This window comes from Amblyomma mixtum, chromosome 5 (assembly GCF_055824585.1).
Source record: "Amblyomma mixtum isolate Tamu chromosome 5, ASM5582458v1, whole genome shotgun sequence".
NCBI lineage: Eukaryota > Metazoa > Arthropoda > Arachnida > Ixodida > Ixodidae > Amblyomma > Amblyomma mixtum.
The window spans coordinates 118997889-119020575 of record NC_143016.1 but is presented as its reverse complement, the minus strand read 5'-3'; the positions used below and the strand labels follow the sequence as shown (position 1 = coordinate 119020575).

The window sequence follows — 22687 nt, the reverse complement described above, 5'->3', positions numbered from 1 at the left end:
GCCGGCACACTTAGTTTGTGAATAATGTCAATGAAGGCAACTTAAAACAGATTTCTCTCCCGCCGCGGGAAATACAGCTGGACTAAAAAATAAATAAAACGAGGCAGGTGCTCAGAAGAGGCACTCGCTTGTTTGCCGTAATACCAACTGACCAAAGAGTTTCTGACACCATTTTCACACCAAGGTGGGCCGATTGTCCGTGATGAGAAACGAACACCGCGAAACAATCACAACACTATTAGGCGAAGAGACACTATAGTGAACTGTGCACTTCGCTGTGCAGTTCATAAAATGAAAGGCTGGACTATTTGCTTTTAACTTCAGTAATGCATTTGTCCAACAGGCAAATAGCTTCTGTTGTAGAAATGCCAAATAGTCTGAGCTATAGGTTTTTCGTGCACCATATGCTAATAGTCTCGAACTTTCTCTTTATTGGCGCAGCCGTCCAGATGTCCCCGCTTTCTTCCGTTTGTGTTTCTGTGGCAACTTAACTCATTCTGTTTATCTTGTTTTGCCACGGGCGTTGCTATTTATATACTATCGCCGCTATCTGTAGAGCCTCTTAACAACAAAAATTGAGAAATACTGACACCAACCAAAAAACCAACCAGGGGGACCTCCGTCGTGTTCTCTTTCAAGCCCCTTAACAACAATTAGCTTATGACCAACGGAAATTTCAAGCTTTCTGGCGTCGCAAAATTTGTCCAAATAATGTGTTATGGTATAGTATGTGGTATTCAACATCGCGAAGTTGCGCTTGGGCAGTAAGCTGAGCACTGCTCCTACCTGTTCCCGTTATGCATCGAGACGTACTAGGAATTCGCTAAGCTCAGGGTTGTTTTCATCACGTTCCCCGTGTAAAGCCCGAATCCGTGCTATCTATCCGCATCGAACTTGTTTGTCGTTTGCCGCAGCCTTCGGCGAGATCCACTGGAAGCTGAACGTTCTGCTCACTGCTCTGGTGTGTCCCGGCCTGGTGTTCGGCGTGTTCTTCGTGCTCAACCTGCTGCTGTGGGCCAAAGAGAGCTCGGCCGCCGTGCCCTTCACCACGCTCATCGCGCTGCTGGCACTATGGTTCGGCATTTCCCTTCCGCTCACCCTGGTGGGGGCGTACTTCGGCTTCAAGCGAAGGGTGCGTGTGCTGCTGTACCTGGCCCCTCAGAAAGGGTAGATGGTGCCCTTCATCTATGGCTGGTGTGTTCGCACCCCCCTCTCTCTCTCTCCCCCATCCTTTTTCCCTCATAGGCGATCGAGTACCCGGTGCGGACCAACCAGATACCCCGGCAGATCCCGGAGCGGTCCTTGTACACGCAGCCTATGCCGGCCATTCTTATGGGCGGCGTCTTGCCGTTCGGATGCATCTTCATTCAGCTGTTTTTCATCCTCAGTTCCATCTGGTAGGTGCACCAGCGTTAAGCATCTTTGAGTGGTGTTGAAACCATTTGCTTTGTCACATCAAAAAGTGTCCGAGAGGTAGCCGTGAACAGGCCGGGGTTCACCTGATTATGAACGGCGGGCATCTATCACCCTGGACTTGTAAAAGGGGATAAACATTCATTACTACTAGTGCCGGCGCTGCGTGTTAGCGTTTACTCGCTTCCGTTTGCAGAGAAAGAACGAGAAGAGCTACGAAGCGCCTGGACAGCCTTGCCTCATAACGCGAAGAACATGTTCACCTTCCAGCGTTTTAACACTTCGCACAGGATATGCAGTGTCGTGAGAGTCAGGAAGCTGAGCAGTCTTCACACGGGGGCTATAAGGAGTCGAAGTAAAGAGGAGAGGGAGATGTCCAGTAGAAAGAAACATAAGGGCGATTAAGAACGCCGCTGTTAGAACGCAATATGCATGACCTGCGGACCTCAGCTGTCCTTCGTCTCCTTCAGCGCTCATTTTCGCGTCTTTCTTCCAAACGAGCGGCCGGCTGCCGGAAAAAAATACGAGGATGTGGACGTTGCGGCAGCTTTTTTCGAATGACAGCGCAGAAATAATGGGTAGCGCGTCGCAGCTCATTCAGTTGAAAAGTCCTGTCGAGCATAGAGCCCCCCCCCCCCCCCCCCCCAAAAAAAAAAAAAAAAGAATTGCGCGGGCTCCACGAACAGCCATTGCGGGGCTGCATAACCTTTGTTCCTATGATGAGTTGCTGTCAGTTCGAACACGTCGAAACATGCCCCAGCACTCGCCGCCTTCTGACCATTCGGGGAAAAAAAGTACCAGCGGCCTCTTTGGCAATCCACGCGAGATGTAAATGGGATATCATTCCTTGTTTCGCAAAAATATTGCGAGCTTAGAACTTGAGTTTATATATTTCGATTGAAAACAGTGAATTAATCGAGAGCATGAAACATGCGCGACTGTTACTTCGACCTCTTCCTCATTGTCGCACAGAGCACATTTAGAGTCTCTCAAGAATAAAATATTAGGCTTATGAATGCTAAAGTACGTGAGGTAGTTGACACTGCAACCGCTGCCCAAGGGACATAGTAGATACAGACTGCAGTAGTTCTATATGCACATGTTGTAAAGCTGACACGTCTGCATTATTTGCGAGTTGTTGCCTATATGCTTGCTTCATACAGAAACTACGAGTATGCCGTCGTGCCTTTCCTGAGAACGGCTTGTGGTTGGGTTGTTTTGTGCTATATCTTGGGAAAACAGGGTTTGACACATGGCATAAAAAAAGAGACAGACTCGTCTAGTGACATAAATGCGTCATAGATGGCGCAACCATTACTGCGAGATTAGGTGCCAAGAAAAGTAGCATACGCACGAATTAGAAATGGGAAACTTGGCTGAAACATGAAATTCGCATTTATAACGTTTACGTGCTATGCTCCTTGGCCCTGCTGTCGCAGAAAATACCGAGCAAAATATAGCTATGAAAAGAAAAGAGACAACGCGAGTGTCTTGTCCAAATGCGATTAGCGTGCTCGCGGCGCTTAGCGCGGTCATATTTGTCATTTAAAGGTGGGTTACTGCGAAGACACACTCGCAGCCTGCTATACGAACGCTGTCTTCCAGGTCCAACCAGATGTACTATATGTTCGGTCTGCTTTTCCTGGTCTTCATCATTCTTATCATCACCTGCTCCGAGACGGCCATTCTGCTCTGCTACTTTCGCCTTTGCACTGAGGTACGGCACTCGACACTGTGTCTTACTATGATCACACTGTTAAACCTGCGCTGCGTGATCGCCCGGTCAGTGGCGCCTGGAATACTTGGGTTTGGCGTCCAACGTTAGTGATGCTGTTGCACGGCTTTAACGTGAAGTGCGCTGCTTGCGCTGAAATAGGGGCATTTCTTTCCTATCAGGTGAGGATTGATGCACAAGTCTTGAAGGGGGTGGTCTCACATGTAACACGCGTTTTTAAATTCATAATACGGTCACACTTTTGCCCTCCCGTATTCGTTCTCCCGCTGCTCGGCCACTAGCTGTGGCCATGGGGAGAGTGACCTTGAGGGTGACCTTGGCCAAACCTTGAATAGCAACAGCCCATGCAGAAATAAAATAAACCGGTTTCGAACCCGTATTGACGCGAACAGATCAGCTTCGCTGGCCACTGCAAAAAAGCCCTATGCTATCGCCGCAGCCGGCCCCGCCTCGTGTTAAACTGCAACACCACTCGCACTGTGCATTGCACAACGTCACATTCATCAACTTCTATCTGCGGCCCGAACAGATAAGATCAGCTTAACCTCGATCGGAGCTTAACCTGAGTCTAATATCCTCTCCAGACATGCCGACGACCCAGCAAAGCAAAACCGTGAGCCAGCCAGGCTAAACACATGCTTTCATACGTCTACTCGGTTTAAATCCGTTAAAACCCTACCAATTTTTTCAGGCACAGCGCACTTGTGTGGTCTTAATGGTTTGTTGTTCGAAACTCTGAGATGTGACCCATGTCTTTAAAAGTCGTTTAAAAAAAATGATTTCGAATCAGTATCACGTACAAGTCAGCGATTGCAGTTTCTTTGTTTTGTTATGTCTCCCCTTTGGTTTGGCACTGTAGAATTTCTGCATGCTGGTAAAGTTTCTTTTCAGAGGTGCCGGCCTGCACATACAATTACGCTGAGTGCGAACTGCAGCACAAACAAGTTGTGAAAGCTCACTTCACGAATCACGTTCAGCATCGCGGTGCTGAACGTCAATGCAAGAGCTTATCTATACTTGCAGTGTTTCAGCATGACTGGCGCTACGCGCCACACCGTATTCGTTTGCTGCGAGGCGCGAACTGCCGAAGTCCTCGCTGGCATGTTGTAGGTTATACTGAATGCTGCTTCTACCCTCGTGTGTGTGTCTGCGCCGCAGGACTACCGTTGGTGGTGGCACTCCTTCCTGACGAGTGGCAGCTCGGCGCTGTACCTGTTCTTGTACTGCGTCCACTACTTCACGCGGCTGAGCATCTCGGGACCAGCCTCGACTTTCCTCTACTTCGGCTACACCCTCATCATGGTCTTCCTCTTCTTCCTGCTCACCGGTGAGGATGGTGGCGGTGAAAAACTTTTTTAATACTCAAAGAGAGTTTGGGGGTCAGAAGACCCCGCTACATTGCCGGTATCCTTAGTCCGGGACACCGCACAACGAGGCCCTGTCTCGCGCTCGCTTTACTAGAGCCCTTTGCCGCCGCGGTGAATCAGTGGGTATGGTGCCCGGCTGCTGACCCGAAAGACGCGGGTTCGATCCTGGCCGCGGCGGTTTATTTATTTATTTATTTATTTATTTATTTCGAATACCCTCAGGGCCCGGGTCGGGCGTTACAGAGGGGAGTGGAATACTCAACATAATTAAGATAAAAGCACAGGCACATATATACATATATATATACATATATATACACATATATATAGGGGTGTCAAAAACAGTGCAAAAATAGTAAGGAACACCAGAAGGTAACAATAAACATCCAAGAATTCAATACAAGTACTACAAGTAAGGAACACCAGAATATAACTGTAGAACACAATACAAGTAGTAATACGGGGGTAAAAAATAAATAAGCAGTGCGTAACGATTAATCAGGAACACCAAAATGAGCTTTTAAGGCATTTTTGAACAATGTAACATCAGTAATAGACACAAGATCTTCGGGAAGGTGGTTCCACTCTGTTATTGAGCGCGGGAGAAATGAATTATGAAAGGTATTCGTGTGGCATGCGAAAGATCCAATTTTATGACGATGGTCCACGCGATGTGACACATAAGAGGGCCGGTGGAGTAAAAGATTGTGAAGTGTGTCGTGGTAGTATATTTTATGGAGCAAACAAAGTCGCTGTATCTGACGTCTCAAGGAGAGTGGAGGTAGGTGTAATGTGTTTTTCATGTTAGTTGTGCTGGCAGTACGATGATAATTACTGAGAATGTAGCGAGCAGACCGATTCTGAAGAGCTTCGATGGTTGTTACCAGATGATCAAGGCCGGGATCCCATACAGAAGCAGCATACTCAAGCTTTGGACGGATAAGTGTTTTATAAAATTGTAATTTAAGAGATGAAGAAATGTTCGCAAAATTACGTTTCAGATAGCCTAGAGATCTGTTAGCGTTGCTAGTTATATAGTTGATGTGCTGTTCCCATGATAATTTGGATGAAAATAAGACGCCCAAGTATTTGTAAGATGTTACCTGTTCAAGCGGGGAATCCTGAAGAATATAAGAAGAAACATTAGAGTTAATTCGAGATACATGCATTAAGTTACACTTGTTAGAGTTAAGAGTCATTAACCAATCCTGACACCATGCAGTTACTGCGTTAAGGTCTGATTGCAGAATCTTTTCGTCATTGGGATTGGTTATTTCACGATAAATTACACAGTCATCTGCGAAAAGGCCAGCGCGAGATTGAATTTTGGTGGGTAAGTCATTTATGTAAATTAGAAAGAGCAAGGGAGCAAGAACGGAGCCTTGTGGCACGCCGGAATCAACGGGGACATAATTGGAGTCGATTTCGTTAATCGTTACGTATTGGGAGCGATTAGTAAGAAAACTTCTCAACCATGCAAAAACGTTGGGATCCAGGTTAAGTTGGTGTAATTTAAAGAGGAGTAGAGTGTGTGATACCTTGTCAAAAGCCTTAGAAAAGTCTAAAAATATGCAGTTGACAACACCGCCGTGGTCGAGGACGCTGTGAAGAAAGTGAGTGAAAGATGCCAGCTGCGTTTCACATGAATAATATTTTCTGAAGCCATGTTGGGAACTATGAAAAAAAGATTGAGAATCAAGATGGGTAGCGATTTGGGATGATATGATATGCTCAAGAATTTTGCATGGAACACATGTCAAAGATATGGGGCGATAGTTTTTAACATCATGCTTGTCACCATTTTTATGTGTGGGAACCACCTTCCCTACCGCCCAATCATCAGGAACCAAGCCGGTGGATAAAGATTGGTCGAAAAGTTTTGTTAAGATGATAGATGAATAAAATTTGGTGTTTTTAAGGAATTTTGACGTGATACCATCAGGACCAGAAGCAGAAGAGAGCTTCAGGCAATCAATAATCTTTTCGACACCAGCTGGATTAACTGTGATGGGAGGCATTGGCGATAGCGGAGGTATGTCGAACAGAGGTTTAGGGACGTCTGCATGACTAGAGAACGATGCTGCAAAAAAATCGTTGAATGTAGAGGCACATTGTTCATCTGTTAACGGTAGACCATCACTGGAGTTAATAATCATCCTATCGCTTTCAGGGCCTTTTACTGTTCGCCAGAACTGTCGAGGATTTGAACGTAGCAGATTGGGGAGGGTGTGTTGAAAGAAATAGCGTTTGGATTCCCGTAAAGCGCGACTGTAACTAGCATTCGCGGTGCGATAGGCTTGCCATCGCTCTGATAGTTTTGAGGTTTTAGCTAGGCGGTATAAACGCTTCTTTTTATTGGCTAGTCTTCCGAGAGCTTTATTATACCATGGTGATTTGGTGCACTTAATTACTCGTATGGGGATGTGCTTGTTGATGAGCTCGGCTGTTTTGGTTTTGTACAAGTCCCAGTTTAATTGTAGGCTGCGATGTTCAAAATTTCTCAAAAATTCGTCACAAAAAGAAGATAATGCACGATTAATTTCGTCGTAATTTCCTCGGCTGTAATTCCTAACAATCTTCATTTTTTTTCCTGCTCGGGGGGCAGGGAATCCGAGCGTAAATTCAAGGAGTTGAATTTCTTTGGAGGAGAAATTCTGGAGGCCCGTGTACTCTGCGATGTCAGTGCACGTTAAAGAACCCCAGGTGGTCGAAATTTCCGGAGCCCTCCACTATGGCGTCCCTCATAGCCTGAGTCGCTTTGGGACGTTAAACCCCATAAACCAAACCAAACTAGAGCCCTTTGGGATTAGAGTGGAGCAGTTGAGGAGGGCAGTCTCCCATTCCTCTCGGGTGGGGGTAGGGGAAGGGGGAAGGTGAGGATTCTTAGTACACGCCCACACCACGTGAAAGATGTCACATATCTCTCAACAGTACGGGCAGCACCCATCTATGTTCGGATCAAAGTGTTTGACGATGGGACGACAGAGAAGAGTTCCTGTCTGCAGGCGCTGAAGAATTCGCTCCTCCGCCTTACTCAGCGCCTTGGCAGGTGCCGGGTAGAGGCGGTGGCTGTCGCAGTAATGAATTAAGATTTCGCGGAACCACAGAAGCGGTTTATGAGTTTCTGAGCCAGGATAGCTAGGATGAGGAGCCCGGTGTGTGAGCGCTCGGGCGGCCGCATCAGCGGCCTCATTGCCTCGTAGACCCTGGTGGCCAGGAGCCGAGATTACGTTTGTGCGAGTTGGAGCGGCCGGAGTTCGTCTTAGAACTTGGGAGGCAAGAGGTGATATTTCCCCTGCAAGATAGGGTTTGCAGGCCCGGCGAGAATCTTTATTAAAATCGTTATCGATTTTGTATTGGTGGCAGCGAGAGCTATTGCAACTTCCTCCGCTCGTGTTGAATTTGGGGCCCGAAAAGATAGCCCATCGACATTCATTCCCCGGTGGACAACGGCAGCCGTGTAGAGTCCCGCGGGCGACGGCTCTGTGGTATTTACGTAGTAGACGCCCTGATTAGATCCATATTGCCTCTCAAGCGTGCGAACCCGCGCTTGTCGTCTGCCTTCATGTGAAGCCGCGTCCATGTTACGCGGGAGCGGTGCGACCCAGAGCATGTGGCGCCACAGCACCGGGATGTTCTCCTTTCCCTCTGGTATGTATGTGCGTTGGATGTGTGAGCGGTTTAACAGGCGGCGCCCAGGAGCCGTCTGCATGAGCCGCGTATATTGGTTCACGAGGTGAGCCTCCCGCAACTCCTGGTAGGAGTTTATCACCCCTAACCAGGAGCGTAGAGGGAGGGGGGGGGGGGGGGGGGCTTATAGGGCTTCAGCCCACCCCCGAAATTTTTTCGAACTTTCATGCACCGCTGACCAAAACAACCACCGGCGCCAGAAGTCATTCTGGATTTTGTCACCTACAATGTCTTTTTCGGACTAGAAAAGACATTTTGGCGCGAACATTGCTAACTCGGGTTGGATTTCACGGCAACGCCCACGCACATGGAGTCACGTAACGCAAGCATCAGTTAGCATCATGATCAAAATTATCATGCGAATAAGAAAATTTTGAGGCCATCAATAGCCGACCTTGATTGACCTCGCTTAATGAAAGCCCTGCTCACGCGGCATTTCCCACTATACACCCTCGGATATTGGTTATTTCAACTTGCGGCATCAATCGTGGCTTTCGTTTGTCGTTCTCTTTCCTTTTTAACTCACTGCTTTTACTTTTTCTTTGAATCAAAGGAATACCCTTCTGTAATTATGGGTGCAGAATAATTGTCGCCGTGCAGGTAGTTAAAAAATGCTTACTTTCGTATTGATTTCTACATTGTTCCTCTATTATCCTAACCATATGGCGCTGTCGCGACCGCAGCATGGCCCAAGTACACATCGCGAGTTTAGCTATCATAGTTTCGTTCTTGCCTGGATCGTCTGTCTTTCCGTGTGTAAAGTTTACTATCTGTGGTTGCACAAGATGTTTATTTGCCTTTTTTGACGCATTATATATAGTGACTTTTGCTTAGATACGTAGATTTAATGGAGATATACGTCTATGTAAATATCTTGTTGCGAGGTTTTGTTATACATTCAGCGTCTTTGTTTCCATTGACACTTTTTACTCCTTTATCAGGTTGTATCTTCGCATTTGTAATACTCCATTTTATCTTCGCACCTCTAAGGCATATTTTGCAGAACTCCTCGTTTATACATGTGCTCGCTGTTGCGTCTAAAATTTCGTTGCAATTACTTGCAATACATGACCGCCGACAGCTGCTACTGCGCAGTACACTCGAACGAAGGACAGCGTCATTGAGATTTTTTCTTGGCCGTTGCATACGTACAAAAATGTAAAGGTTTTTGAACCACAAAGATTTAGTAAAATATTTGTCCTCTATACCTGCTAATTTCATGGCCTTCACGCTTTTCATATCAGCGGCATGCACTGCTTTGCTGGTTTCGGACTCATATAGTTCTAGGCTTCGTGTGATATTTTCTTTACTTAGTAAATACGCAAAAGTATGGAAGAATTGGTATCAGTTATGTCTGGCACGGTATTTAAGACATACGAATGCATTCTTTTATTTAAAAAAAAAATACATATTTCACTTGTCTAGACACTGCGTAGCGTTATCTAATACATAGTGGCATTGTCAATATGGCAATGCAGTTATTATTCTTGCCTTTGATCCCCCCACAAATTCTATGAGGAGGCCGCGCTGCAACATGAGCCCCCTCCCTCCCCTCCTCCTAAAAAAATTTCTGGCTACGCCACTGTCCCCAACGCCTTCAGTTTGGCGTTAGAGGTAGCCACCGGGAGGTCCAGTGCTCGCTTTGTTGCCTTCCTGATGATGGCGTCAATGCGCTCGTTTTCTTGTTTGGTGGTGCGTAGGTACAGGCGCGGACAGAAGTAAATGGAGCACGCAACTGTCTTTGAATATTTTTCACGCGTCACCTAATTGAAATTTCCAGCAGTGGTGCGCGCATGCTGGTAGCGGAGGTTGGTGCGCGTTCTTTTAGACAGAAAACGCTTCTTCATTGCCGATGGAGAAAGCGTGATTGCACTTCGACCGCAATAGCGTGCTCCGCTTACTTATGGCCGCGCCTGTACGGCCTCCCTGCGTAGAGGAGCCGGCTGGTCACAAAGGCATGGGCGAGCCGTAGGGCGTCCCTGCCCCACAGATCACTCCGCTTGTTGGAAACGCGGTGGATCATGCGCCCTATCTGTTCGCCTATGCGCTCGAGTTTCACTGTAGTTGAGTCCGGCCTAAGTTTGTTATTGATGAACAGACCCAGGATCCGGAGCTCTGCCACTTCTCTGATGGGACCGCCCGACAGACATATGTGTATAGACGTGTTGTCCTCGTGATTTGTCCTGACATGTAGAAGCTTTGATTTGATGGGAGCACATTAGAGACCACATTCGGCAGCATGTGCATCGACTATGGAGGCGGCCTGCTGAAGGCGGTCCTCCATCTCCCCAAGGCTCCCCGCGGTGGTCCAGATGGTAATAATCGTCTGCGTAGAGCGCGTGTTTTATGCCCTCCACCTGAGCAAGTTGGCCGGGGAGGCGCATCATGGCGATGTTGAAAAGGAGCGGCGATAACACCGCCCCCTGTGGTGTACCCCGTGTACCCATAGCATACGGGCCGTATTCTTCGTCCTCGATCTGGAGGAGTGCTTGACGCGCAGAGAGAAATTCTCTGACATAGGCGAAGGCCTTAGCTTCGCAGTTAGTGGTGTTCAAGTTGGACAGTATGCAACCATGTTTAACATTGTCAAACGACCCTTTAAGATCGAGGGCGAGAATCGCCTTGTTGTTTTGTTGCATGGTTGTGTGTCGTATTATGTCCCTGTGCATGCGCGGGCTTGCTTGCTGGCACACCATAGCCACGCGCCTCTGAGATCCGCGAAAAAAAATCTATGCCGACGCACGCAGTCTACCATCGAGATCGACCGGTGGTGGCGACACCTGCATTTCGTTTTTTAACCATACTTAACGAGGTCAAACCGAACCAAGAATCTTGTTTGAAGCCTCGGAGTAAGTCGGGTAAGCTCGGGTTAGTTCGGAGGAGTGTCGCGCAAGCTGCAGCCAATGGGACGAAGCTCGGGTAAGTTCGGAGAAGCGTCGCGCCAGGTGTAGCCAATGGGCGGAGGGCGTCGCGAGCTGTCGCCAAGTGCAGAGAGGGTGTGAAGATGAAGAGCGAGAAACACGGTTACTTCCACATGCAGATGCCTCCAAGAAGAGGCGAAGAGTGACCAAACGCTTTCGCAGGTCTACTTGGTTTAACTGCGTTAAAACCCTACCACTTTTTTGTCATGTATAGCATATAAAAGCTTCGTTTTCAATACTGCTAGCCTATTTTCGTTATAAATTCTTCGTCTGTCGATACAGACCGACTCATTACAGTTCTCAGTGTCCCTTTGACTGCCTTAGTGCAACTGCGTAAAGGCTGGGGTGCGCCTTAATCGTTTCGATTTCGCTTTCTCAGACTGCTTATAGATACGGATTTTCGAACGGGAGGAAACACACTCCTTTCAGGCGAGCATTAAGTTAAGCGCAGAAAAGAATGTTCTTTGCTGAGATCACACGTTGTCACAATTCTTTGCAGGTACGGTGGGATTCTTTTCTTGCTTCTGGTTCGTCCACAAGATCTACGGCGTCGTCAAGGTCGATTAGGTTGTGACGGACGCCTGTCGCTTCCCATCTCCAGGCACACGTGAGGCTTTGGCCGCTGTAAGGCTCTCCGCTTGCCAGCCGCAGGATGACTGAAAAGGACACGTGTCTGCATAGTGTTTGTGAGACATGCACTTACTGTTTTGTTGCCATCTGTTGTTTGCCCTTTTTACTTGTTCTCTAAAAGTGTGCGCTGTGTTTGAATAAAAGCAGGTGTTTTTACACCCATGCGTTCCGTGGCAGGCGGCCGGTTTCCCGGCTGAACTGTAGAGTGCAATAAATGTGCACTGCATGCACTTTCAGGCTGCTTCAGGAAACTTGTGGTACGCTTCATGCAAACGTTGCATGTCCTAGTCTGGTGAGACCAAATGCACATAACAGGGAATAGTGGTTATGAAGTATTAATGCCTTGCATCGAACTAGCGGCTTGGTAATTAGCGTGTGTATCGTTGCTGCATGATTCTTGTTTCTTGATCCCACCAATGGCGCTTCCGACTGTGAGCGACTTGCGCACAGAGGAATGACCACGAGGGGCTGAACGGGACAATGCAACACTGCTGCCTGAGACGTGATTAACATGCCCCGCGATCGCATTAGTACTGCTTTGCATCGCGTTAAGCTTAAACCCAGTGGTTTTTGCAAAGGCAATGTTTCGAAGTGAATAACTTGTGTAATGCTTCAGTTGTTCTTGTTCGGCGTCGCCTGCAAATTATTGGCGAAAGTATTGGGTTAAGTGTGCAGAAGTTGGCGACCTCGCCGTGGGGTGGGCATTGCTCCGTATGCCGAACATTAAAAAATTTGTCATACCGTACAGCCTTCTGCAACGGATGTTATTTGTCTCCTCTAGATGATATACAAGGGCCCGGTTCACTAGCATGAAAGATGGCGCCACTAGTGCAAATTGAAGTTTCTTACCTCCTTGGAAGCAAGCATCGGAAACAGCACACGATAATTTGTTCTTTGACTAGTTCGGCCGAAATCCCAGCTGGTATGCATAAGAATGAAGTCGCAGCAGTGGTATAGGAGGGACATAAAAATAAAAGATTGAGCTTCAACAATGGCTGACAACACGCTCACGATTCAAATGAACAATCCCCAGGGAAGCAACCTTGGAGGTAGGTGGGCCGCCTAGGTCATGTAGCCTTGTGGCGTCATCACAGACTGCCACTGGATTGCACGCGAACTGCGCAGTGGCGGTTAAATTAATGATTGGTCGCGAGAAGTGGCTCGGGAAGAACAACCTGGGCCACACAAGCCTCACCGCCGGGAGCACCTGCCATCGCAGGGCTATGATGCATCGCTTAACCGCTGCACCACTGCTCCAGGAGTGGTATGAGGACTCCCATGGATCGGTGAATGTCAAGAGACAATGACAAATTTTGCATATATGGGCATTAACCCATCAACGCTCTCACGTCATACCCTTAAAGGGATACTGAGGCGGTTTTCGAATCAGCTAACCTTCTAGGGTTTTGAAGTAGTGTCATTGCTGATGACGTCTGTGAAATTATTTTTTCGATTTTGGCTAAAGCAGTGGCGCAATCATTAATTAAAAACACGATGTTTAAATTTCCCGCGCCCCGCGCGAGCGCAGGAGAGGGGAACAGCGGAGAGGGAAACCTCGACCATGTCGGCCAGCGTGACGTCATGTTGAGGAGCCGGGGATGCTTCGGCGCACCCGAGCGCGCTTCCAGCGCGCGTTGTTTCTCGTGCTGCATGCGTTGTTCCTCGTACTGCGTGCGTTGTGACGTACAAAGCGTGTCAGCCGACCTTGAGAATCAGATTCAACAGGTACTACTCTGCGTTCGTGTCCACGAACAACTACGGCCGCGACTGTATCGTCTTCCACTGTTTTCCGCAAGATCACAAGCTCGCAGCGCAACCGCTCGCTGCTGTGACGAAGAATTCAAGCCGACTAAAGCAAGCCTACTCTGCTTGAAACACTTTCGTAAGAGCGGCTACAGGCAGAGCTTGTCCTAGTGTGCTCTCTGGAGATTTCTGTCGAAAAGGCGTGGCTGAACCATGACACAGTTCCATTGATTTCCTCGCGCATAAGAGGCGTGTCACCATTCCGAAGAAGCGCCTCTTTTAAAAGTAGAAACATGCTCACTTAGCCCCTTAAGAAACCTTATAGAGGCTTAAGCATGTGTCGCTCTCCTCAGCTTAGGTGCGGCCAGACCACCTGAGACGTGCTCAGCAAGGCTCGGTTAGTGATTTTATACTCGGTTCGACGTGTCCAAGCAAGCAAGCAAGCAAGCAAGCAAGCAAGCAAGCAAGCAAGCAAGCAAGCAAGCAAGCAAGCAAGCAAGCAAGCAGAGCAAAGCACAATAAAGCAAAGCAAGCAAGCATCGAAGCTCTTCATATGCGGCATCTCGTTTAATCCTAGCTAAGCAATTAAAATGAAAGCGTTCGACGTTGATTTCGGATGCAAATTTATGAGAGAAATGAATGTCAACCGAGTTTTTGCAGAAAAAACACCGCAACCTTACTCGGTTTCTTCATCAAGTTGTGGCAGCGGGCGAGTTGCAGCTAGCTTGGCTTTTAAACACACATATAGTTGGGCCGCCGCGGTGGCTCAGCGGTTATGGTGCTCGGCTGCTGACCCAAAAGACGCGGGTTCGATCCCGGCCGCGGCGGCTGGAATTTCTTTGGAGGAGAAATTCTAGAGGCCCGTGTACTGTGGGATGTCAGTGCACGTTAAAGAACCCCAGGTGGTCGAAATTTCCGGAGCCCTCCACTACGGCGTCTCTCATAGCCTTAGTCGCTTTGGGACGTTAAACCCCATAAACTAAACTAACTAAACTAAACATATAGTTGGCAACTACTTCACTGAACCTAAACTGCAAATCTAGGAAGGGCGAACGTTTCCGAGGCAGCGATTAATATTTTCTGGCATCTGCTGAACGCGCCAGGAGTGAAGCGTATTTGTGCGCGTATTTGGCTTGGTTTCCAGCGCACCATGATTGCGTCACTATCTTGTGGTCACATGCCTCGCAGTGCTTGGCCACTGCGCTTAGCTAATTTTGACACCAACTATGTGCTCCTTCATCGTTTCCTTGAAATACTTTCTTGCCCCAACCTGCAACGCCGGGTACTGAGAACAGGATTTTTTGTACACAGTGCTTTGGGCCTTTTCTTTAGGATGACGCCCTTCCGGGCGAGCCAGGAGGCGTCCGGTAGTGGTAATTGACTTGAGTATTGTTCGCACCCCTTCCTTTCCGAGAATACGAGCCGAGGTTGTGCTGGCACCTTTTACGCATGGTCTGCATCGCGTCTTTGACGCTGGCGTATGCTTGTGCTAGGCATAGAATTTTTTGCTTGAGTCTTTTTTGGTTTCAGGCGATGCGTGGAATGAGCAAACTGTAGTATTCTTTTCTTCGGTGGTCAGTAAAAAAAAAAAAATAGTCGGCGTATTCGCTTTTACAACGACACGGAAAGCTGCGATCTGCCCTCAACGCAGCGCCGGATCCGCATCGGCAGCTTCTCCAGTCCTCAAAGTGACGTCACGACCTCTCTTGACCAATCACGGGCGGCGGCCCGCCGCGCGGCGTGCCCCGCGGCACAGGCCGCATATTTCGGCTAAAAAAAGGCAATTCGCGCTTGTTTTTGCCTTATTTGGATGCGATATTCCAGTATACAGCATGAATAACTACAGGATGCCGCTGCCAGCCCGATTTTCAGAAAAAGTGCTTCAGTCTCCCTTTAAAGTGGAGCTCAAGTATCCTCTCTAAATTTTTGTCTGCCCCTTGTAGAATGCCGATGTGGACAATTGTCAGTGGTTTTACATTAATGCCCCTCTCCGAAAACTCTGCATCAGAGGTCCCTGCATCAGAAGCAGCAAAGGACGTAAGCGGTTGTTACACTGAAAACGCATTGTCGCAGTGCAGTGCTTTTTATTCTGCACATGTGTCGGAAGGAAGTATACAACGGAGCCCAATGAATCGACGAAGGCACGGCGGCCGCTGTCTCATTCCGTTTACAGCGCATTTTCTGTCGTTCCCTCTTCCTCCAAGCGGAGCGTGACGAGCTCGGTCGTGGAGTCATTGTCGGTAGAGTTGCTTCCGGACGTGGGCATCGTGGAGGTGCCGGTCGTTGCGCCTTGCTTCCAGTAAGGACCTTGGTAAGGGAACCTGCCGTGCCGCCACCGAAAATGAGGATGCGAACATTTAGTAGACAGAGGAGGAAGAAACACCCGAATACACCACAGATTAGAGGAAGTATTATGCTCGACGAGGGGAAACAGCAACATGCAAGGCCTCTGTTAAGCCGGAAGGGATAGAGTCAAGCGAAATATTCACAGTAGACAGCGAGAGTTCTGCCTCGCCTCAATTCCCGGCCGCATGATTACCATCTGAAGCACAGCCAACGAGTGCAGAATCACCAGCGGAAGCCGCCAGTAGGACCATAGGCACCACACATGGCAAACTGAATGTGTGAATCACTTACTGCTTTATGTCAGTGTATACACTGTATGCAAGTTGCGTGGTATCCTTTATGTTAGATCCTGTGGGACTGGGAATACAATGGCATGCGAAAATTCCGAGCCGGCAAACACGCTGGCCTTCAAGAGCTAAGTATCGGCTCTCACGGGAGAGCTATCGTTGCACATGCACAGGCGTTTAGAGCTCGTACATGGTAAGGAGAGATATCAGCATGCGCTGTTAAGAGGGTGCTACAAGAGGAATATATGCATGGTATCAACACCAATGCGTAATCTCGCAAGGTTGTTTAGATTTCCGCAGGTGCCAAGACAAAATTAACGGATTTTTCGCTTACAGCATGCACTCAGGAAATGTGCGAAATGCAGAGGGTGTCTCCAGGCAGCATGAAGTGTTAATAAATATGGCTTTTTGAACATGCGTCGTATCAAGTGCGCATCCCAGGTAGAACGCACTCTCCAAAGCAGAAGAGATGGGAAGAAGCGGAGGTAGGGATGCTTTACACGGGGTAGTCGAAGGGGCAGGTTCCCAGCCACTCGTCGCAGCAAACGGCGTTTACGCACTGGCCAGAGCAGCAGTCCAGGGGCCCAAGACACTGCGGGAAAAATGGTCGACAGGCGAGGAAAGCATGAACTGTGGTATGTGGCCTCCACTCTGAACATTCTTCAAACGGGCACGCTAGGCAGCGGAGGGTTCTTACAGGTTTCTATTGCCCTGCAGAAGACCGCTGCAGCTTTTATCAGAAACTAAAACAAAAGATGCCAGCCTTGTTTGCAAAAAGATCTACATAACTTACGTGGTCTGCTTACTTAATACTTCGTAGCAAGCAGGTCACACCACGCGTGGCATAGCAGCTTCAGAACTAGCCGATCGGACACGTTTTGCACTTTATAGGGCATTGAACAGTACTTTGCGGTTAACAAACGCTGTGTAGCCCAGGAGACTGTCATGGTTCCCTCGGCACTTATAGAAGACTGCAATGACGTAGCTTGCACCGATGTTTGTGGAGCCCACTTTGCGACCCGGGAAGTTCAGAAAACAATCATCAAAATACAAGGTTGAAAAAAAAAATGCCGGCCTGATCGACATGACCGTACATGTTTTGACGTCAAGGATATGTGCAACACCCTAGATCTGCCTGGATGGATTTGGGAAGAGGTAGCGCTGTGCCTTGCTCGGAAGAACTGCCTAACGTTTATGCTCTCGAAGACACGTGCCTCGTGCGCCTGCGGCAACATCGCCCCGATTTTGTAGCCTCTTACTTTGCTTGCCACGTGGTGCTGACGGCAGTCTAGCATGCAGGGACTGCTATGCAGGGTATACATTGCTTTAGTATGCAGGGGTGGCATGCTGAAAAAAAATAAAAAATAGCTACCCGCAGGGGCGACTGTAGTCAGTGTGCAGTTCTCGGTCGTAATTACCCTAAATGCAACGCAGAACTTTCTAGATAGCCAGAATGCGCCTTCGCGAATTGTCGTAGAATCGGGCATGAGAGATCGTGATCCTCTGCAAACAATCCTATAACGCCTATCGAGTGTACAGTCGCCGTCAAAAGTAAATGGAAGGTGACTTTGTCAAAAAAATGTAATTTCTTTAAATCTAGAGCAGAATGGTCCATGCTTGTTGGTGCGCAGTGCAATTCGCACAATCACAATTAGTCTGCACATATGTATTCAAGGACGCATGAATTGAGAGGGCAATTATTAAAATGTTTCGTTAATATTGCATTCCATTTACTTTTGACGGCACCTGTACAGTAAATAACACGCGCCATGTCGCAATAAGATTTCGCTGCATTGCAAAACAAGGTGCATGTACGCAATAAAAAAAAAGTGATCTATTGGTGCACTTTGATCACTAGAACACACACACACAGATTTTCAAGCAATTTGCATTACCTGTACTGCATTGCACAGCATAGAGTTCTCATTTCTAAAGTTGGAGGTAGTACTGACAGCACTCTCCGTAGCCTAAAGTGGGCGCACCCGTGTCGTTAGTTGTTCGTATACAGATGCGTTTGTGTGTCATATCGCGTTATTAAAACCACCTGTAAGTATTTATAGGACACAATGGAGGACCAGCCATTAACGGGACCCGACTGCGTCGGCAGATTGTATTGCTCTTCTGCGTTCTGGCACTTCGATGGCCTCGCAACGAGTTTGGCCCACAGGCTCTTCCACTAGATAAGTTCACCCTGAGTTTTCAGTTATTCGATTCTTAGCGTGCGATGTTCTTAGCGTGCGCACCCCTCCTAACTGAACGACGAATGCGTGGTCTCCGCGAGACCACGAATACAAAGACCGGCGGCTGAGCCACGTACCACGTCTCCGTTGGGCGAACACAGGGGGAACTGCCTGGGCGCAGCGTCGACCTTGGGCACGGCCAACGCCATCACCAGAACCACCAGGCTGGTGAGGAGGACGAGCAGTCTGGCTGTGGATGGGGACATCTTCATGGTGCTGCATTTAGAACATACAGGGTGTTTAACGGGCGGGCCTTCATCAAAACGGCACAGGAATAGTGTGTTCTTCAAAGAGCTCTTGTTGATGCGAATTTATAAGGTACAGCCCGGTAGTAAAGGCAAATAAAAAGCACGTGATACTGCACGCTTGCACTGAATATAAAAAAAAATCGGGAACACCTAGCTAATCCCAACGCGACATGTTTAACACAGCAGCGTTAATGGCTCAGAGGGCGTCGGGTCCTCTTTGCATATTAGCTCGCAGAAACCGACACTGCAGTGTCAGACAAGAAACACAAAGCCGCCTTTAAACCAAACCGCACGATAATGCCTCTTGAAACGTTTGTAAGTCACAACGCAGCATCAACGGTGACTGCTACTTTGAACAGTACTGTAATGTTATGAGTATCGTGCTCTACTACTGCTGTAGCCTTTTTTTTTGTCGTGAACAGGCAGCCATGAGATAACGTGTCTGACTCGGGATCGAAAGGGCACGGGTCAAGTGCCCTGCTGACCGCAATTTGTTTTAAACGAAAATAATTTATATTTTTACATGTGACAGTAACGTTTGAGTCATGTTGCGACCTTATATTCACGATTTACTAGTTTTATTCAGTTTTGAAATCCGCCACTGCACATGTGACGCCACTACCTATTCGAAAAATCCGTATTTTCTCGCACGCCTGCGGGTTTCGCGCTGAACAGGAACCCTAACCTTATCGCGTTGAAATTCCGTTCACGGGCTGCAGCTTTGGAAAAGGAAGCCGGCACAACTCCTCAATGACACTGACACGTATGGTGAATCGCTACCACGTATGGTGACGGGGTGTTTCTCACCGTACACGGGTGAAGTGCGCATGCGTAGTGCACATGCGATGTCCCGAGCAGGGTGTTCTACTGCAATCTGCAGCGGCGAGGAAATGAACACTCACCGAGACTAAGGCGCAGCATATGTCGGCACAGGTGCCAAGAGAAAGAGTACAATGAATGAGCATGTTTGTAAAGAACGTGCTTGAACTCAACGCAGTTCTAATTTGGATAAGGAAAATACCGCTGCCCTCCTTAAACAAGGCAAAGTTTACGTAGGAGGCCTCCTTAATGTCGTTTGATTGTGTGCTGTTTGAAGACTCTGTACTGGAAACCATGCGTCGAGTTGCTGAAAGCATCGTTTGCGTGTATAATATACCTTGACACTGATGTGAATAAACTTTATGCTCGGCTCGCGCTCAGTTATGTCGCTAATCCTGCAATATTACTATTCCTAAGGCCACGTTTTGCGTAATAAAAGGAACGCTACGAGATAAAAAGGCAGTCCAGGAAAAATAAATGCACGGCGGCGCGCCACAGAAGCAGTGCTCAGAAGAATGCAGTGACGGCACCGCTGCGCCCACGAGCTGCAAATACGGAACAGCAACCACAGCTCATGAGCAATACGAGTCGCTTTCCAACGCCTCCCCGAGCAGCGAGCATGCCACCGTGGAAAAAAAAAAAAACGAGCATGTACACAATTGTCTCTGAAAGCGTGCGGAACGCAGATTCCTCGAAGTTACTTCGGACACATTGTCTTCTGGAGTCGAAAGCTCGTCGTGTGGTTCAGTTCACTCGAACTGACCGCTGTAACTGCGTGATGCTGCTGCGGGAGCCCGGATGCTAAAAATGGCGGTGATCTTGCGTGTGGTTGATCCAAAAACGTTACTGCCTGCATATGCATGATTCGAAAAGCCACGGCCGTGCATACCAAGCGTGGTTCCAGCGTCCTACTCTTAAATGATGCGGAGTACACAGAGTTAACGCGCTTAACATGGGCCAATGACAGGCGTCATGCTTAAAGTGCTCCTATTCGAACAGTTCGCAGTTTTCGTCATCGAAAATTTATAGTGCTGCACATATTCCCCGAGCGAAATGACTACAAGCTCCAGTTGCGAGTTCGCGCCTACTTACAGTTCTTGAGAAAGCGGGCTTCAGTCGGCGAAAGTCAGCAAGTCGGGAGCGTCCCTTGTCTGTCTCGCTGCTGGTTCCTCTGCACAGGCTCTTTCAAAGTGGCCCGGCAAGGTTGGTCAGCGCATATTTATGCTCGCAGTGAAAGGGAGGGGGGGTGGGGGCTTCTTTTTGGGGGCAGAGGCGATTGGGGGCATCAATGTGCGGGCTGGCGTCATCCACGCGGCTTTCAAGAGCGAGCGCCTGATAAGGCAGGCCTGCCGTCTAATCGCGGCGAACGGCCTTGATTGGGAGGCACACTTTCTCCCCGGACTGCATACTATCGGATACGAAGGGGCCCATCTTTTGAGGATGCGGTATAAACTCGGGGTGGCTCACGAACACCACGTCAGCAATAAAAAAAACACACACAGAGCGTAGGACTCCCCACTGCATTTTGCTACCCTACTTCCGTCCTCGGAGCCACGTAGAACCACTCAGTTTTATTTCAAGCGTAATGGCTGTCTGGCTTAAGAGCGCCGGAGAGCCCGCCGCTGGAACGGAAAGGAAGGGAAAAACTGGCGGTTTGGTTTGCAAGCAGATGATAGGCACGCCTTTGATGCGTGGCTTATATTTGTTGAGATGCAGAATGTTCAATGTATCCGAAAGGCAACACTCGGTACATTAACGGGTACTACGATATGAAAAAAAAAAGAAAAATACAGGGACAGGGTGGCATGCAAACGCATCAAGCGATAACATGCTAACATATTCTTTCTTTCTTGGTGTAGGTTCTTTGTAGGCGCGTCATCTTGTTTTCTGCGTATTTATTAATCATCAGTTTCCTCCGAGGCTTGATTTCCGCTTGATGCGCAGATAAAATTTTAGATATGGTTTTCAGAAGCTGAAAAGCGAGATGGTGTGAAGATCAAAATGCGGCCGCGAAGTGGGACAACGTGGGAAATGAGGCATATGTGCTGATTTGATAAGCGGCAGTTCTGCCGATATGGTGGCCAGCTTAAGAAAAAAAAAAACAACAGTGGAAATGATTGTCACAGAATGTCAGTGGGATGACGTGCAATATACGGCTTTGCATATTTTCAGCGGCCCTCAAAAGAAGCACTGATTACGATGATGATGACCTGATGACTGAAATGGGGAAATTGCTTGCCCAAAAGTCTCATCCACACCCTTGCTTTCGCGAAGGATTCATGTTAGGAATGGTATGTTATCTGTGAATAAAAATGGCTACTGGCGATACTGCAGGCACTCCCTGGTTTGCGGTGCATGACGCACTTGATACGATGTGGTATTGGTATTGGTGGTGCATTTAATACTGTATGGTAGCAGCTTGGTACGAAGCTGCTGGCAGTCAGTGGGCGGCTCTGGATTAAACTTGGGCGAGGGAATGGTAATCTTGGCAGCAGAGCAAAACAATGGCTCAAAAGACGTAGAACCAAACAGGGCGAGACACGAGGGAAACATCGCGTTGTCCCGTTCCCTCCCCATTTTTGTGCGCCTTCATCTTGCGCTGCTGCCAACATACACACTGCTCACCTGAATCAAAACGTGCCAACACGGCCACACTCACGTAAAGCCATGCCATATGAGAAACGGGGATAACTATGAGGAATATAGCTAGGCCAGCACCCTTTCGATTCTTTGCACAGTTCACTTCACCGGCAGCGGTCTTTAACGCAATGAACGTGCGTTGAAGAAGGGAACTCAGTTATTCTTGTTTTTTTTTTCGCACGTGTTTTTTTATTTAACGTGTTTGTGTGCTATAATCGAGTCTACGCACAAAAGGTACTCACAAAGCCGCTCACTAGCGGCCTGTGTGCCACTACTAGTGTGAAACAATCTACATGGGCTGCTTGGTTTAATGATTTGGTTTATTGGGGTTTAACGTCCCGAAGCGACTCAGTCTATGAGGGACACCGTAGTGAAGGGCTCCAGAAATTTCGACCACCTGGGGTTCTTTAACGGGCACTGACATCGCACAGCACACGGGCTTCTAGAATTTCGCCTCCATCGAAATTCAGCCGCCGCGTCCGGGATCGAACCCGCGTCTTTCGGGTCAGCAGCCGAGCGCCGTTACCACTGAGTCACCGCGGCGGGGCACACATGCTGTGTTCTTGGGGCTGGAAGGCAGGCGATTAAAAAGATAATTGAGTTCTCCG

At 48.3% G+C, this 22687-nt stretch overlaps 1 protein-coding gene across 2 annotated transcripts in view; it reads left to right on the top strand.

Moving 5' to 3' along the window:
* Positions 1–11840, top strand: part of LOC149343479 (transmembrane 9 superfamily member 2-like) — a 39003-nt gene extending 27163 nt beyond the window's left edge. The window contains exons 13-17 of one of the 2 annotated variants that reach the window (XM_089545940.1): positions 915–1132; positions 1246–1397; positions 3019–3130; positions 4307–4475; positions 11626–11840. In XM_089545940.1, the coding sequence (XP_089402066.1) occupies positions 915–1132; positions 1246–1397; positions 3019–3130; positions 4307–4475; positions 11626–11693 (719 nt within the window). In that variant the 3' untranslated portion in view covers positions 11694–11840. Of the gene's footprint in view, positions 1–914; positions 1133–1245; positions 1398–3018; positions 3131–4306; positions 4476–11625 lie in introns of those variants that run through there. The other variant, XM_089545941.1, reaches the window with a different exon arrangement.
* The last annotated feature ends 10847 nt before the right edge of the window (positions 11841–22687 follow it).